Source organism: Acipenser ruthenus, chromosome 29, assembly GCF_902713425.1.
Source record: "Acipenser ruthenus chromosome 29, fAciRut3.2 maternal haplotype, whole genome shotgun sequence".
NCBI lineage: Eukaryota > Metazoa > Chordata > Actinopteri > Acipenseriformes > Acipenseridae > Acipenser > Acipenser ruthenus.
The window spans coordinates 6,800,088-6,816,004 of NC_081217.1; the positions used below are offsets into that span (position 1 = coordinate 6,800,088).

A 15,917-nucleotide genomic window follows, 5' to 3' on the forward strand; every position below is an offset into this window, starting at 1 on the left:
TAGTAATATTGCCTTAATATCTGTACATTAGGGTTAGACACATTCTGAGCAAATAAAGATGCATGGGTTAGATGAAGAACTCTCTGCAGTGTGTGGGTGTTGTGCGGAGTGTGTCAATTCAGCTGGTTCATTATGCCCGAAATTCTGATTTGCTTCACTGGGGAAGAGTCCAATCGGTCACAGGTACGTACACAATGCAAATATAGGCCATTTACAAATTTCCAGGCCATTACTTTCCTTTATAAGTAGGGCATCTGATTTTCAGGTGAAATCTTTTTCCAAATTCGGGTGAATGCTTTTTTAAAAATCAGGTAGAATTATTTAATGAAAAATCAGAGAAATCGGATAAAACCCGAAAATCAGACGGCCTATTTATAAGAGACAGCTAGACAGTTTTAGTAAAAAGTGTATTTTAACACACGTTTCATCCATTTAAAGAATACAGAATATAACGGGACCGCATCTATCCCAGTTTATTTAAGAACTAATAAATACATTATCCCTGAATTCAGCAGCATATGAACAACTTGGCATGCAATGCTTTCCTTAATGTCAACTTGATTATGGATACAAAATGCATTGGAAGGATTTGAACACACTTTGTTTACTGGAACCAGCTGTTCTCTGATGTGTGCTTATCACTGTGGGCTTTCCAATTACTCAAATGTGTTATTTCTGCCCTTCAAGATCTTTTGAAAGATGTCAATTGCATATCAACAGTATAACCAGGGTGCACTCATCCATCGCTGTCCTCTTAACTGTGTGCCACTTGCTGTGGCTGGGGTTTTGAATTGACAGATTGTGGCTACATCTCCCTTCACAGGAGTGTAGAGTTTTGGGGTGCGCTACACTATTTACTGCTAGGTGGGTCATTTACAACAGAAAGCTCTATTTCAGACTTCTTACAAGTTCACATTCCCTAGAGAAAGCAAAGCTTTGAGAATAAATACTGTACAATCACAAAGTACATTTTATTTAACACATTTAAATCAATTCAGTCTGGTTTAATGTTTATTTTAATACTCTGCTTAACAGCTGAACATAAGATACAAAAAAAAAAAACAACATAACTGGGAACCTGAATAAGAATAGGAAATGCAATTCCCATATTCAATACTTAAAAATAATTCAAGACATGTGGTGTCTCGTACCCCACCCCTTGAATGACACAACTTATGCCATAACTGTGTAATGGAACAGGATAGAGGTAAAAGATAAATGGAACCATGCCCAGTCTTGCAATTCACTTAACATTAGAAAAAATTGTATGCCACAAAAAAATACAGCACAATTCTATATACACCACGCTCGAAGATCACTGTTCGCTATCTTACAACAAGACAGGACACACAAAGCTTAGAGGGACCTATACAGTCATCGTGGCAGAAAGCACCACAGCCTTGACACATGATCATGGCTTTCAGTCTGCATGAGCACTTGAGCGCCATTTCCTCAACACTGTGCTCTGCAAAGGTCTTCTGCTGCAGCTGCATCACACTGTTAGCAATGTTCTTCGAGAAGCCGCTAAGAGCGCGGTCTGAAATCGGCATGGTGGTATAATTAAAGACTGAGCTGCTGTTATAATGCAGTTTGGGGAGCTTCCCGTAAAACTGTTGCTGGATATTAAGCTGGAAAGGAATATAGGAAGGCTCCAAAGGGTGCTGGAAGGGCTTTCCAGACTCTCTTGTCAATCGGACAAGAGACATTCCTACATTTAACAGTGTCCCTGGGAAATGTTCCTTGGATTCAAAAGAACTTGCCAAGTCTTTTTTACCGGTTGTAAGAACATTTTTGGAAGGACTTTGACATGATGGGTTCTCATTTTTGACACCAGGTTGCTGTTTTGGGTGCCAGTCTATTTTAACAGTGGGCACAACTTCCCTGGAGATAAAATTATGTTGTGAGGACACCTGCCTGTTTTGGTCCATGTCTGTATTGCACTGCATGTCACCTGCTTTGCACTCTTGAGCTGCACCTTTCTGCCCTGGAACTCCTGGGTATCCTTTATCCACAATTAAACCGAAGGCAGAGTTTTGTCCAAAAGCAGAGTTCGAAGGGTTATTATTTGACAATGCAGGAGTGTTTACTTGGGATCGTCCTACAGCAATATTCGCCACTTCTTCAAAACAACAAGAGGCGCTCCCCTGCTCATTGACTCTGCTATCTTCATGTGTGTTTGGAGTCACAACTGTATTCCCCTGTTCCTGGGAACCACAGATTTGCTCCCCACATGGGGAAATTTCATTTGAGGAAACCCAAGATTGAACCCAAACTTCATTGCGATCCAGTGAAGATTTTAAATGTCCTTGCCCGGCTTTTGGAGGAAGATCTTGATGCGCTTTGGAGTTCGATGTACAAGAGTCCTCTCCTCTGCCTATACTACTCTGCACACTTTTAACGGACTGGTTTTCCTGTGGCATCTGAGGAGGTACAGGTAGCCGATGGATTTCAAGCTTGCTTGTAGAATTAGGCTGTGGCAACACCTTTTCAAGAGGAAGACTGCCTTGAAGCAGCTGTGTAACTAGTGGGTTGTTAGCTTCTACTAAAGACACGTGCCTGCTTGAGCTCCCAGCCTTTCTTGGAACCTCTGCATTTTTCTGCACAGCCGGAAGGGGATTATGAGCTTCAGTTTGAGAGCCGTCCTTATTTTCTTTCTTTCTCCTGTCATCAATATTATCTCCGTTACTACTTGCTTGGCAGGCCTCAGATCCCGGATTCCAGCCGTTTGATTTTGCTGCTGCAACAGGACGGGAAGGGACAATTGTACTTGCAGTGTCTGGACTGTATTTTTGGTTGTCTATTTCAACATGCCAGCTGTGCTCATTGCCCATTTCGTTTTCAAAGTCAGAGGCAGTCTCTGTTGAGTCACTATGCATACCCGCCTCGCTATGCAAACACGTTGACATGAGATCTAAATCAACGAGGAGTGTCTGATTTGATGCATGTCTTTCCACATCTACACATGGAATACTAGAAGAAAAACCTTCCGAGATACAAGCTACACCCTTAATGTGAAGCAGTTGTGCACATGGTTTTGTTTTTTCTGGGCTCTGGGTTTTATTTAATTGTTCACAATTCTTTAAGGATATTTCTGTACCGTGACCATTTCTCGCTTCCTTGTGGTTTGGCAATCTTGGCGATATGCATTCTTCATCTTCTTCATCTTCATCTTCTACCTCTTTGGTCTTGTATTTCTTTACCTTTATTTCTTTATACACACTGTGAACACCCTCTAAAGGCTGTAAAGAAACTAAAGTCCTGAGGGCATCAATGCCTTCTGCTCCAAACCTTGGCAGTGTGTCAGGTATAGATGTGGGAAGCAGCACTGTTACCACATCACTCTTTACTTCAAAATACTGGCATTCAATCTCTTCAGAGCTGGTTTCAGTCTCTAAGTGATCTTCCAAACCAACAGGTTCACACATCATTTCTACAACTTGTTCTTGGGTTTCTAGAACCTGGACGGGTTTATCTTCTTCACTCACAGGCTCCACCTCTTCAGTGTAGATCATATCTTCTGTGTAATTCGGGTCAATCTGCTGAGAAGCACTCGTATGATCTATACCAGCTGGATCTGCGTACCTTGCACTGCCTACAGAAGGATGAGAGATATTGGGCAGAACTCTAATTTTGCAATCTTTTTCCAAAGATATTTCAGTTTGAATAATTTCAGATTTAACATTCTGCAAGAGCTCAGTCTCTGACACCATCTCGTCCTCTGTGCCTGCTACAGGGTTCTGCTGTAGCTGTGCTCCTTCGAGATGATTTGACAAAGCCTCTGTAAGCGCTCCTTTGCTTCCTCCAGGCTCTGCTGGTTCGTAGCAGTCCCTTCTTCCTCCACCCCCTCCTGGTCCTCCTCCTCTTTCCGGCCCTCCACCTCCCCCGACGGATGCGACAGCAGCTGCTGCCTCCCTCTGTGCCCGGGCCTGCTGGGCACGGGCTTTAATGTCAGCAAGTGTCCGGGCTCCGGTCCTGCCACGGCTGTCTGTCTCTTGCTTAGGGATAATCCGAGGGCATATCTGGTATGTGGGCGGTCCTTTAACCACCCAGGGAGGTTTGATCCGGGAAAGCTGGATCTGATGGAAGAAAATTAAAATAAAAACACGCTGTATTGAATAAAGTACATTGCATTGCAATAAATTATGATGAGGTTAGTGGTGCTTGCACAAAACATGTTTCTTATTCCAGATGAAATTCACTGGAAGGAATGAGTTCATTATAGCAAAAACTGGTACAATATGGCAAACTATTTCTGAACCATGTTCCACAGGGAAAAAGCCTTAAAATATACTGAGCATCAAAAGAAACTTATCACTTATATTTGAGTATCAAAAGAAACGTATCACTTATATGACAAATGACAAACTCTGCTTTAGAGCAGGTGCAGTGACTTTTTATTGTGCTGATTAACTATTGACATTACGAAGATACTGCAAAATGATCTGTCGATCTTGGGCAGGTGTTGTGACTCTTGGTCTCCCAGTTCGTGGCCTGTCATTGACAGTGTGTCTGGTTATATCGTCTCGCCAGGTTTGAAATTGCTGGCTGTGAGCACCCAACACAGCGAGCCACAGTACGCTGCCCTAGTCCAGGCTCCAACATGCTGATTGCTCTCTTGACAGACGTGGCATATTGTTTTTTTTCTGTGATTTTCTTTATTGCTTTTATTCAGCTTGCAATTCAAAAGCGGACATCACTCCATATCCATTGTCCAATCAACTGGATCACTAATTAACCCTTTGCGGTCCATTGTCAGACCTGGTTCGACATTGCAATTATTCCTATCCGGTCCATTGTCGGACCCTGTCCGACATCATCAAAAAAACGCCAAAAACGGGTTTCTAGTCGTTCAATGGCCGAGTGGGAGCGACAGGAGCCGAGACAAGCCGATAAACAAAAAAAAATTAACACAATTGGGCGTATCTCATGAATAGTCATACTTGCCATTGGCATCCCATATGGGCGGTCATAAGGAAACAAGCTGGATGTTACTGTATCAGCGCACAGAGACTATCACGGACATTTGCAGAGCTTTTTTGAGATGTTACAGTAATAAAATAATGACTTGAATTGCATTATTGAGGAGTTTGGTGATAAAACGAGTGATCAGGAGATGATTGATCGGTATGTACGACTATTATTATTTATTTCTTAGCATATGTGAAAGCGATAGCGAACGAAAGGGTGGGGCGGTGCTGGAGATGCCTAGTGAGTGCTTTGTTGATATGCAGGGCCTTTTAAACCCGTTTGACTGTGAAAAAAAATACTTTTAAACAGCGTGTCTAAAATTAACTGCGCGTGTGAAAATAAATTGGACCTGACGCGCACTTAATAAATGGACTGCAAAGGGTTAAGTGATTAAGTGCATATTCTTCAGTCACAGTCACTCAAGTGTGTCATGGTCAAGGATGAATGATCGAGTGATTCAAAAGAAACCAAAAACATTTCGTCCATCATTTATATACCTTCTTTTTTTTTCGAAAATAAATGTTATAATAGTGATGTTTCTTTTGATGCTCTGTATATATCTGCAAAAAGAAATGGATAAAGTTTCTAACTAGAAAGAACTCACCCATTACTAAATGAAAAATACTTTCAGGAGATTAAATGTTAATAAGGTGGGTTATTACTCTCATTATTAAAAAATCTCCAACCATGCACAGAAAGCAATAGAGAATTTAAGCAACAAAACTTCATACTCGGATAGGTGGCACTTTTGGTTCCTCTTTGGTGCGGTGTGGCTTTTCTGAGTGAACACAGTCAATTGTGTTCCGAAAGGACTGGCGATCATCAAGACGTGGCTTTTTCTCGGGGAAGGAGGTGGAGGCTGTGGGCTCGTCGAATTTCCTCTTCTGGTCCTTCACCTCCTCAGAGTTGTTCTTGTCGCTGGCATCAGCGCTAAGGTAGGCTCTCTGGTCAGGGGAAGCAGAAGCAGCGCCAAGGTCTCTCTGATTATCGTATGAACTAGAGGAGTCCACAGAACACAAGCCAGCAGGCGTCTCCAACTGACCCCCTACAAGTGAAACAGCAGCAACAGATATTGCATGAGTTGCCTGGGCTTCAGTCCCAGCTTCCTCCAAGTCCGTCTGTATTTTATGTTCTCCCTGTGAAGTGGCTTCAATACCTGAAGCAGCAGCAGCTTCAGAATGATCTTCGGCTTCCTCCAGCTTGGGTTGTCTGCAAAGTGCCCGTCTAGCTCTGGTCCTGAGGTCTGACCTGGAGCGTCTTCTCAGGCGCCCGTCCTTCCGTCTGCGACCAGCAGCTCGCTTCTTGGCGGGTCCAGTCGGAATGGCAGCGGCAGTCAGATTTCCTGAGTCTTCTTGCACCAAGGTCTGCTTTAGTGATTCCTCTTTGGTTAAGCCCAACCTGTAATGCAATAAAACAAAAAAATGTCAGGCAACCTTTCTAACTGCATAAAACTTACAAGTACGTTTTCAGAGAGAATTAAGTTCTTAATAAAATGCATTCGTTCTCAAGTGTGAATGGACTTGCCTCTGCCCATAGTAATCCTCAAAGAACTTCTCCTTCCACAATTCCACCTTCTTTTCTTTTTCCATTTCCTGGCGGATTCTCACCTGCATCTCATGTGTGAATTCTCCTGCAACGCACAAATTTACAAGCATCAACAACCGGAAAGGTAACCATTTGTAAGTTTAACATTATTTCTTATTTTTCATGCAAGTTTAACTCAACATCTTGGATACAAACTATTTTAATAATAAAACTGCTGTTACAGTGGCATAACTTCTTTGACTACAGTTTTCTGCTGCAAAATACCTACCATCTGCAAGCCTCTCCTTCCAGCACAGTGATGCATGTGTAAAGAATTCGTTATTCAGTGCAGAACTGCTGAGACGTGCCAGCCCATCAGCACCAACCTAAGAAAAGAAAGTGTCAAAAACACTGCAGTTTTTTGGGGGGATTTTTTTTTTTTAATCATCGGAAACCCCTGAAGAGTTCTTACTGAAATGTCGGTTCAAGAAAACATGGCAAGTTAGTGAAATAAGCAATATTAAAAGATTTTGGAAGGAAAAGCAGATTTTATTGCTTACCGGTCGATCAACCTCTGGAAGCAGGAGCAGCAGCTGCTGCTGGAGATGGGGAGGCAAAGTCGCAAGTGTCCGTGTGTTGATCAGTGCTCGGATATTGGTATTGACCAAGATAGAGCCTGGCGTTTCAAAATCAACCTCTTCCCCTTTGTTTCTCTTCATTTGTCCTAAAAATACACATTCAGAAATGTTTGCTCTACACTGCAGTCAAATAAGCACTGAACTACAAATCTTTAACAGATTTATGATGTAGACAACTTGGACTGTCAACATGGTTTGGGATTTTGGAAAAAACAAACATAAAAAACATAAAAAAGGAGCATTTCTTTGTGTGTGTGTGTGTAAAATGTCACACTGTTGGGCACCACGTCGTTACCTGTCCGTGACTTGTGCAGGTTTTTGAAGCGCTGCCCATGTTTCCTGCTCAGTTCTGCCCTGCTTCTCAACGAGCTGCTGCAGGCGATTGCGGAGCTGCTGCTACAGGTGCTGCTCAACTCTGCTTCTCTGTGCTTGCCTGGAAAACCTACAGCACAAAACAATGAAGAAAAAATACACACCTTAAGAGAACAAGATTAAACTGAATCGCTTACATTTCATTGTTCAGCACTTAAAGCACTGTTCGTGTAATCCGCCGACCAATTTCAATAATCATGCTTAAAAACCCTGTAAGGCAGGGGTGTCACACTCCAGTTCTGGTTTTCATTCCCGCTTAAGCTCTCAATTAACTTAACTGATCTAATTATTTGTTCAATTGGACATATTTTAAGGTATTTTACATTTGATAGTTTAAAAAAAATGCACTTGATTCAAGGTACACTACCTATGGTACATTTTGAGGCCTGGAGAGAAGTGTTAAATTTTGTCCAGTTAATCAAATAATTAGACCAGTTATGCAACAGAGAGCTGGGGTGGAACGAAAGCCAGGGCAGATTTTTTTCTTAATGCTGCTTGGAGATGAAGTATACCTTAGGACATGCAAGTCAAGAAAATAAAATATGGAAAAACTTTATGCTTTGCTCTCCAAGCCACTCCAAATCCTTGTCTAAATTAAATGCTAAAAAAAACATTGTCCAAGCAATTTCTTTAAAACATGTTCAAATGATGTGAAGCAAATGAACTCAAACACCTCACATTGTCCTTACCTGAGGGTACGTGCTCTCCGTTTACTTTCAGTGGGGTCAGTACAACACGAGGCATCATGACACCTTTCTTTCTCTGCCTTCCAGACTGCATTATTAAAAACAATTGAATAACAGCTTTTAATGGTGGTCTGGAAGTCTCTAAATCAGGCTAATAAATCAAGACTTTAGGTAGATCAATTCAACGCCAATGACATCTTTTGAACCAAGAACTCAGATATGGGGGGGGGCCAAATACAGCAATCCAAAGTGTATTCGTCAACATTACTATGGTTTTGCCTATAGGGAATAAGACTACAAGTCTTGATTATATCCAGAGAGCATATTACTGTTATCTTTCTAAGCATGAATAAAACCACTATACAGTACCAAATCAACAACCATGGCTGCGGCATATATACAGAATGACTGGACAACATCACATTTTAATAAAAATCGGAGTGGATTTTTTGCAGCACAAGGTAAAGAGGATCCATACTTCTCTCTCAGAGCAGGCACTGGCTGCCCTCCCCTGCTGTGCTGCTCTGAGGCTGCTCTGTCTGGCCTGAGGGGTCTGCTTGCTTTGTGTTTCTGTGGAACATGAAGCACTAGATGAGGTCTCTTCCAAGGACACTTGTGGGAAAAATACACAAAAAGTAGAATAAAATCAAGAAGGGACAGAATATAGATGAAAGTCACTAAACTCAAGTGTAACCATCGTCAGCAAGAAGACAAAAATGTTCTGGGTTTAAAATGGTCTCTGAGATACGAGGCTTTGACAGTGTGGCAGGGGCATTTTTGTAAAGCCGCTGCATTGTAAAATTAAACGTGGATGTATACACACAACAGTGAGGATTGCTCCAAATGGGAAGAATACTGTAGGTTCCAAATTGATGGGGGTGGGGGATTAAGAGGACTGCTGCTTCAACACACATACTATCGCTTTCCCCACTTGCACTGCTCGTTTCATTGGAATCACAGCTTTCCACGTCTGCAGAGTCTTCTAAACCCTCTGCCTCTGGCACTGCCATGCTTTTGGACCACTGCAGGGCATCTTTCTGGAAAAAATAAAAATAAAAATAAAAAAAATCTGTAAATATGCACCTTTGGAAAGCAAGGGGAATGTAACAGTCAGCATCTTTATTTCACTTGTGATATTGAAGTTCAGTTTTACTTTTGATACAGTATTATAACAAATATTTTACAGCTGCATAGGGATCCAATTAAACACAGTGCACACTGATAACCCTACTTTGTAGCACAGCACCACTAGCACGGTCCCTTCACTAAGATTCTCAATTACAGATTTTTTTCTAAAGGCGCTACAGCCAGTAAACCACATAAAAGTCCCCCCATCTTCCACAGGCAGGTTTAGAAATGTGTCAGAGCCTGCAATGGTCAAATAGGGGTCCATTGTTCACACCTACTGAGTTTCTCAAAAAAAAAAAAGGCACTATTTCAAAAAAGTGGTAAAAAAACTGAAAAAAGGCACTATTCAAGAAAAGGATTTTATACAAGGGGTCAGGGGTTCAAACTGAGAAACAGAAAACATGATTTAAAAAGTAGGTTTATTTGCAGACAACCTTAGCTTTCTTCAGTAGTCCCACCTTTTTCACGATGCATTAGAAATAACTGTCACACTGCTATTCAGTGAAACACAATTATACTCATTCTAATTAGTTGTCATTGTGAAAACAGCGTTTCATTACATGCTTTAGTTTTTGCTTTCTTTGTTTTACAGGGGAAGTACTGGGGAATGTAATACAAAAGATTAGTGTGAAACAACCATCACACATTCAAACAAACAGTACACTGCTTCCTCACATCAAATTTGGCATTCTAGCATATCCTGGGGGCAAATAACAATAATTAAGCCCTTAGATGAATTAAATTTTAGGATAAAACATGAAAACGACAATCCGCAGATTTAACTTCTTTTGCGCGTACGGTAGCGTTTACTTTCCACTTGTCCTGGGTCTATTAAACAGCTACAGTGAAGAAAGGTGCCATTACCTTCAGAGTGAAAAGACTCAATCTGCCAGGAAGCTTGAAAAAGATCCCATCGTCTCCTCTGCACTGTGAATGCAGCATTGTGTTCAGGCATGCCAAAGGTGAAGTCCCGCTGCAAAAAACCAAGGAACCCAAGAACTTAGGAGTGAGTGTGGAGAAGCTGTCTTTTTTACATTTCTACACAGGTTACAAATGTTCCCATCTTTCTCAAGAAGTTACAATACTAATCTCTGCAGACAATTTCAAATACTGAATTTCCTCCCCTTCCCCTTACGATTATAAATTCATGCATGGAAAAAACACACACACGTTTTATTGTGTAGTATAGCTTTCAGTTTGGCTTACCTTCTATAACCAGTAAAAGAGCACCAGTGTTGCAGAAAGAAAGAGAAAAACAACAAGTTACATGCTATTCAGAAACAGCATGTTTAAAATCGCAAAGAAAGCTACCAATGGAGTTGCTGTACAGCTTAATTACAGCAAAAAACAGGTTTGAATTTGGATCAGACATTTCTAATAAAAACACCAGGCACTGTACATTTCCCCAGCAGTATTCGAATCGTTTTTTTAAATGCCTATATGGTATTTGCTTCTGAATTGGTAATTAATGGCTGCATTCATCCTCATTATTATTATTATATTTTTTTTTTACAAAACTAAAATGAAATTGTTCATGTTGACCTGACCTCATCTCTTTGAGTCCCTTTGTCTCGATGACGTGCAGGATCTGTTTCGGTGTCATGGGAGCATCAGAAAAATTCTCCAACACCTGAAGAAAAGGGGGGAAAAAGGCTCAAGATGATTCTCAACCACATTACAATTTTATGACTATCCAAGTGAACCACGCATTTCATGCCCAATAACTGTTCCTAGATTATTATATAAAAGAAAAAAAGCCCTTCCTTTGATTGTGTTTTATCACCCTCTCTCACTCCCCCTTGTTCCTGCTTCAAATCTAATCTTTTCATCCTTATCTTCTTGTTTTCCTGTGCAACATACAGGACATGGCGTATAGATGCCACTATTTACTGAGGTACATTTGACAGACAGATAGAAAATAAGATAACATCAGAACTTTTTTATTATTAATCTCATGCTGGGGGCATTTTTATTAATTCAAAACATTTAGCAATTCACTATATGTTCAAACAAAAAAAATTAAGATATCATAATTCATTTAGTATGTAATAAATCCACGTGTCACTTTTTCCTGTACCAGGATGAGTGTCTATAAGCATAAATATAATATTTTTTCTTCATAGACAATATGTAACAGTACTGGGTTAAAAAAAACAAAACAGGGTCTCTTGTACTCCATGTTACTACAGAAACTTTGCAAACAGAAGAGTAGCAAGTCTTTCCCCAAGGGTGGACACTTCTGACAAAAGGCTGGCGTTGCGTATTTTATAGGCTAGTGGATGGGTAAAGTGCTAATCAGGACAAGCAGGCATTCATTTTCCAATGCACAGGCCTCTGCACAGTGAGCTGCAGCGTGCATGCACAGACTGAGATATCAGTCGACTCCTTTATCATGCAAATAGCAAGGCAGGCTTCTTTCATAACATCAGAGTATCCCAGAACTTAAAAACGTTGCTCATTGCGAGCAGCTTATTTTTTATTGCACAAAAAACATCCCATTTGTATTTTAGTGTTTTTTTGTTTTTTACATACATGTAGGAGAGAAACCCATATGGTGCTACTATAGTATTCTGTTCAATTAATCACCGCGTTTCAAATGTTAAGACAGAACTCATTTAAATCTTGTCAAACCCACCGCCCCCCCCCCCCCCCCAGAATAATGAATGACTGATTCACAGTAGAGATACCGATCCACATTGTGAGGCTACTTATAAATTCTTTTATCAAGACAGCTTCCTTTAAACCTGACAATGCCTTCTGAAATTTCACTCCACAAGTGGCCCACTGCGGCCAAATAACTGGAACATGGTTCATTGTACAGCCTCCATTTTGGATTTAAACTACACTCAAACCTGTATTAAAGACCACCTGTACAGAAGGACCACCAAGTTTCTTTCATTAACACTACTGTAGAGATTCACTAGAAACACCTATGAAACTTTACTGTCAAATACTAGGTTTTACAGACCATTGAACATGAATCTTGGGCAAACTTACTGTACCTAGGGTAAGTTAGGTAGCTCCAAGTTTTAGCTGGAAACAGCCCCCGTTTGTCAAACATGTCACTTAAGTTTCAGTCATGAAGGGCAAAACAGATTTTTGATAGCAGAATATTGCTCCATATAAGAAAACAGCTGTTTTATTTATTTATTTATTTTTAGTTTAATATGCACCATACTTGAAAGTTGTTTAATAAAGCAAATCTGTCAACTGAAGTTTTGCCGAGTGCTTCAGTGGCTGGTTTCATAGTTGTTCGAGAGCAATTATATAGAAGTAATAGACTGGCATCTTAAACAGTAAATTCTGAATCAGTTTCATGTTTTCATATGTGTACCTTTAAGCTACTGCTTTTTCCTGTTACTTTAATCGACAAGGGAAATTCCTCTGTCTTAATGAGATGGAGGGATTTTTATTTTGTAATGGGGTTTTCCCCTTCCACACTGTGTGGCAGCATCTCTGACTGTGCTAGTCCTGTCAAAGCACTGAATACAAATTGAAAGAAGAAATGAAGTATATTGCAAAGTCTATGCGTGTCGAGAACGATGGCCTTTACCCATTTTCAAGTGTTAAAGTTCAGAACTTTACCTCAGTATTAAAGGCTAACATGCAGGCTATATATGCATGCATCTTTTATCTTCTGTTAATATAGTGCTTATACTGTAATAAGTGTAGAGTGCAAAGTCATTTTTGTTATTTATTTCATTTAGTTATTTTCTTTTTACATTGCATTATTTATGCAGAAAACCTTACGATAAATAAATAAATACACAACATTATTTGGGGTTTTCAAACATTAAGAATATTATAACACGCATTATTTTTAAATGATTACAAGCATTTCCTTATTTCAAGGAGAACCGATTTTCAGCAGATATTCTACGGCAATCTAAAAAAGGAAAAATGCAGAATCATACATAAAATAAACAAGACACGACACAGTTTCTGGCTGTTGTGGTTTCCAGTAAAGGTATTGATCACATACGTGAGGTATGGTTAACTTCAGAAAAAAAAGCAAACAAGTTACCAAAACCACTTCCTATACTAAACCACTAATAAAAATACTAAATAAAATAAGGATGAAACATGCAAAGTGCAGGTCTGTGAACCTACAGAAAAATACTTTTATTTTAAATGTTGTCAAACAATACAAGCTGCTCTCTAGCCCATAAGAATAAGATAAGGGCAAATAGGTTTACCAGGGATACCAGAAAACAACCACAATTATAGACAACTTCCTTGTTAGTGCTGTAATATTTTTCCACTTCGTTTTCTAGGGACCAGCTTGGATCCCTTTTACCAAATCAAGTGTAGTCCGCCAGACTTTCACACTGGGCCAGTATGTAAAAAATGTGACGCAACAGTTTATAAATTCATACACTGCATCCAAATACTGGCCCACAGTAAAGTTATTTTGGTTTTGTAAGACACCGTACTGTGAAAAAAAACCTCTGTACTAACCCTTGCTAGTTTTTTAGCATTACCTGTCAAAGTGGCACATTGTTATGGTGCAAGAGCTGGCAAAACAAGGCAAGAAAACACATTAATCCTGCAAATAAACAGCCATCTGAACTTAACCAAGACAGCATGTAACTGCGCACACAATTATGATACCAGAGGTCATATACACTTCTTTAAAATAAATGAGAAACCTACTTAATTGACAAACAGGGAACGATTTCAGGGGCCGCTTCATAAATTCAGGTGAGCCTGATACACATGAGCCAGCAGATCACTGGATGATTAATTAGCTTTGTACTGGGGTCTGCTAATCTATGCATGCCTTCTCTTAAACAGTGCTTCCCCACTTACTCTGCCAATCACTTCATTAGCACCCTTGACACTGATGCGTTCTAAATTCATGAGCACTGCCATCACTGAAGCATATGTAATGTAAATTAAATGAGGGGTTAAAGTTCCCTTATTTCTATCATGCACTCACTAACAGTATGCCATGGTCAATATATAGGATGTAAAAATTATAAATTAATACATGCCACAATAACTTGGATGCAACATACAAAAAACACCTAACTGATTGTGTTTAATTACCAGTACTTTCCACATATGCAAATGAAAAAGACTGCACCCCAGTACTAGAATTGTTACTACTGTATTACTTGACATTTACCACTCACTCACTCCCCCCCCCCAAAAAAAAATAATTCAATGGTCAATACATTTTTGTCACTAGTTTTTGGATGCAGCTACACAACACACTGCTGGACTACCACAACAGCATAATATAAACATCACTGGATTATAACAGTGGGAAAATCTGACTTGCTAATATAGATGTGTTCTTCACATCAGGATAGGTGTAGCGCTGCAGCTGTAAAAAGGTACACACTGTACAACTGTGACAGGAGCTCTTTAGATACTGTGACAAACAAATATTTTGCATTACAGTGACTGCACACACATTCACATTTTCTCTCCCCTCCCCCTCTTGAAGGATTGCGTTATAGTAACCTGCAGGGGGTCAGAATTGTATTTTGAACAGTTTGCAGCACAGTATTGGGGACACTATACTGCAGCTGTTTTTTTTTTAATAGCAAGCCATACAGAACCTCATCTTCTGGTGCTTTAAATTCACATTTTTCTCATAGCAAACCCGCCATGCTAGTTTTACTACCACCATACACATTTGGAATATAATGAAATGAATATCGTCAGAATTTGAATTGCATTTGTTATCACAAAGAGTATCAGTGCAACCCACAAATAACTACGCATTAAACGGCAAAAACGATAAAACAGTATTAATAACACAGTACAGCACGCACTTACACAACACAGGCTAACCAACTGCATCAAAGCGGAAGGATGACACATAAACGTGTCCTGTATCTTATATGGGACCAAAAAAAATGAACATTTTTCGTTTTTAGAACAAATGAAACAGCAAACCAGGCGTTTTCCCTCAATACTGACTGCCGCATATATTTTAAACGCCCTGCATTCTCCCTTTAAAATTCCGCCCAGCAGTATACGACATGATTGCGCCCCACAACCCTCTCAAGCCACCGTTATATTATACCAAATGCCGCTAATTACAGTGCGAGTTGGCATTCATTATTTTATTATATTTATCATTACCATTCGGGCAGCCTCAGCCCACGTGCGCTCCTTCTTTTTCTTCTGTTTGTCCTTCATTTCTTCGGGGGGGTTCGTCTTTTGTTTTTAAGCGTAGATGTCGTTTTTTTTGGTTTTTATTTTTACAGGCTATTTTTTTTCGTCAATTCAAAACCGAAGCGCGCTTCCTTTTCGTTGTTGTTGTTGTTGTTGTTGTTGTTGTTGTCGGCTCTTCGTTGTAAACACACACAGAAAGCAAGTCCGCACGCTACTACGACTACTGCAGGAAATCCTCTTACTCAGGAATGCAGGGGGGAACATAACAACGGGGTTAAAGGGCACACACTGCAGGAATGCAAAATAACACACCGCCCCTCCCCCGACCAGTATGCGCCATTTTGACTCTGCAGCCGCTGCAATGCAGTGCAGTGTACTGCACGCTGCAGTCTCTGACTCAGAGCCCCAATGGCGTGCGTTTCATTCGGTCGTTTAATCAACAAACCCCACTTCAAACATAGTTTTTATATGT

General features: G+C 40.2%; 1 protein-coding gene across 6 annotated transcripts; it reads right to left on the reverse strand.

Annotated features, from left to right (window-relative positions):
- Positions 1–947: 947 nt before the first annotated feature.
- LOC117430193 (polycomb group protein ASXL1-like) lies at positions 948–15,799 on the reverse strand. 6 transcript variants are annotated; one of them, XM_059003905.1, is made up of 13 exons: positions 15,413–15,797; positions 10,864–10,946; positions 10,181–10,289; positions 9,105–9,225; positions 8,667–8,800; positions 8,192–8,276; positions 7,426–7,572; positions 7,053–7,216; positions 6,782–6,878; positions 6,493–6,598; positions 6,125–6,366; positions 5,700–6,013; positions 948–4,076 (listed from the first exon to the last, which is right to left on the reverse strand). In XM_059003905.1, the coding sequence occupies exons 1-13, from the start codon at positions 15,467–15,469 to the stop codon at positions 1,326–1,328; spliced, it is 4,410 nt and encodes a 1,469-aa protein (XP_058859888.1). In that variant the 5' UTR covers positions 15,470–15,797; the 3' UTR covers positions 948–1,325. The 6 variants fall into 6 exon arrangements, with proteins under 6 accessions (XP_058859888.1, XP_058859887.1, XP_058859885.1 ...); XM_059003904.1 differs by having other exon boundaries at positions 5,700–6,366; positions 8,667–8,758; positions 9,120–9,225; positions 15,413–15,799; XM_059003902.1 differs by having other exon boundaries at positions 5,700–6,366; positions 9,120–9,225; positions 15,413–15,799.
- Positions 15,800–15,917: the final 118 nt, after the last annotated feature.

Excerpts from the sequence above, each read along its gene's own strand:
- LOC117430193 (XM_059003900.1), bottom strand. The coding sequence starts at position 15,469 with ATGAAGGACAAACAGAAGAAAAAGAAGGAGCGCACGTGGGCTGAGGCT. Across the intron at positions 10,290-10,863 it reads AAGGGACTCAAAGAGATGAG|CGGGACTTCACCTTTGGCAT; the intron begins GTCAGGTCAACA and ends GGTTTTTTGCAG. Across the intron at positions 6,599-6,781 it reads GAAGGAGAGGCTTGCAGATG|GAGAATTCACACATGAGATG; the intron begins GTAGGTATTTTG and ends TGTGCGTTGCAG.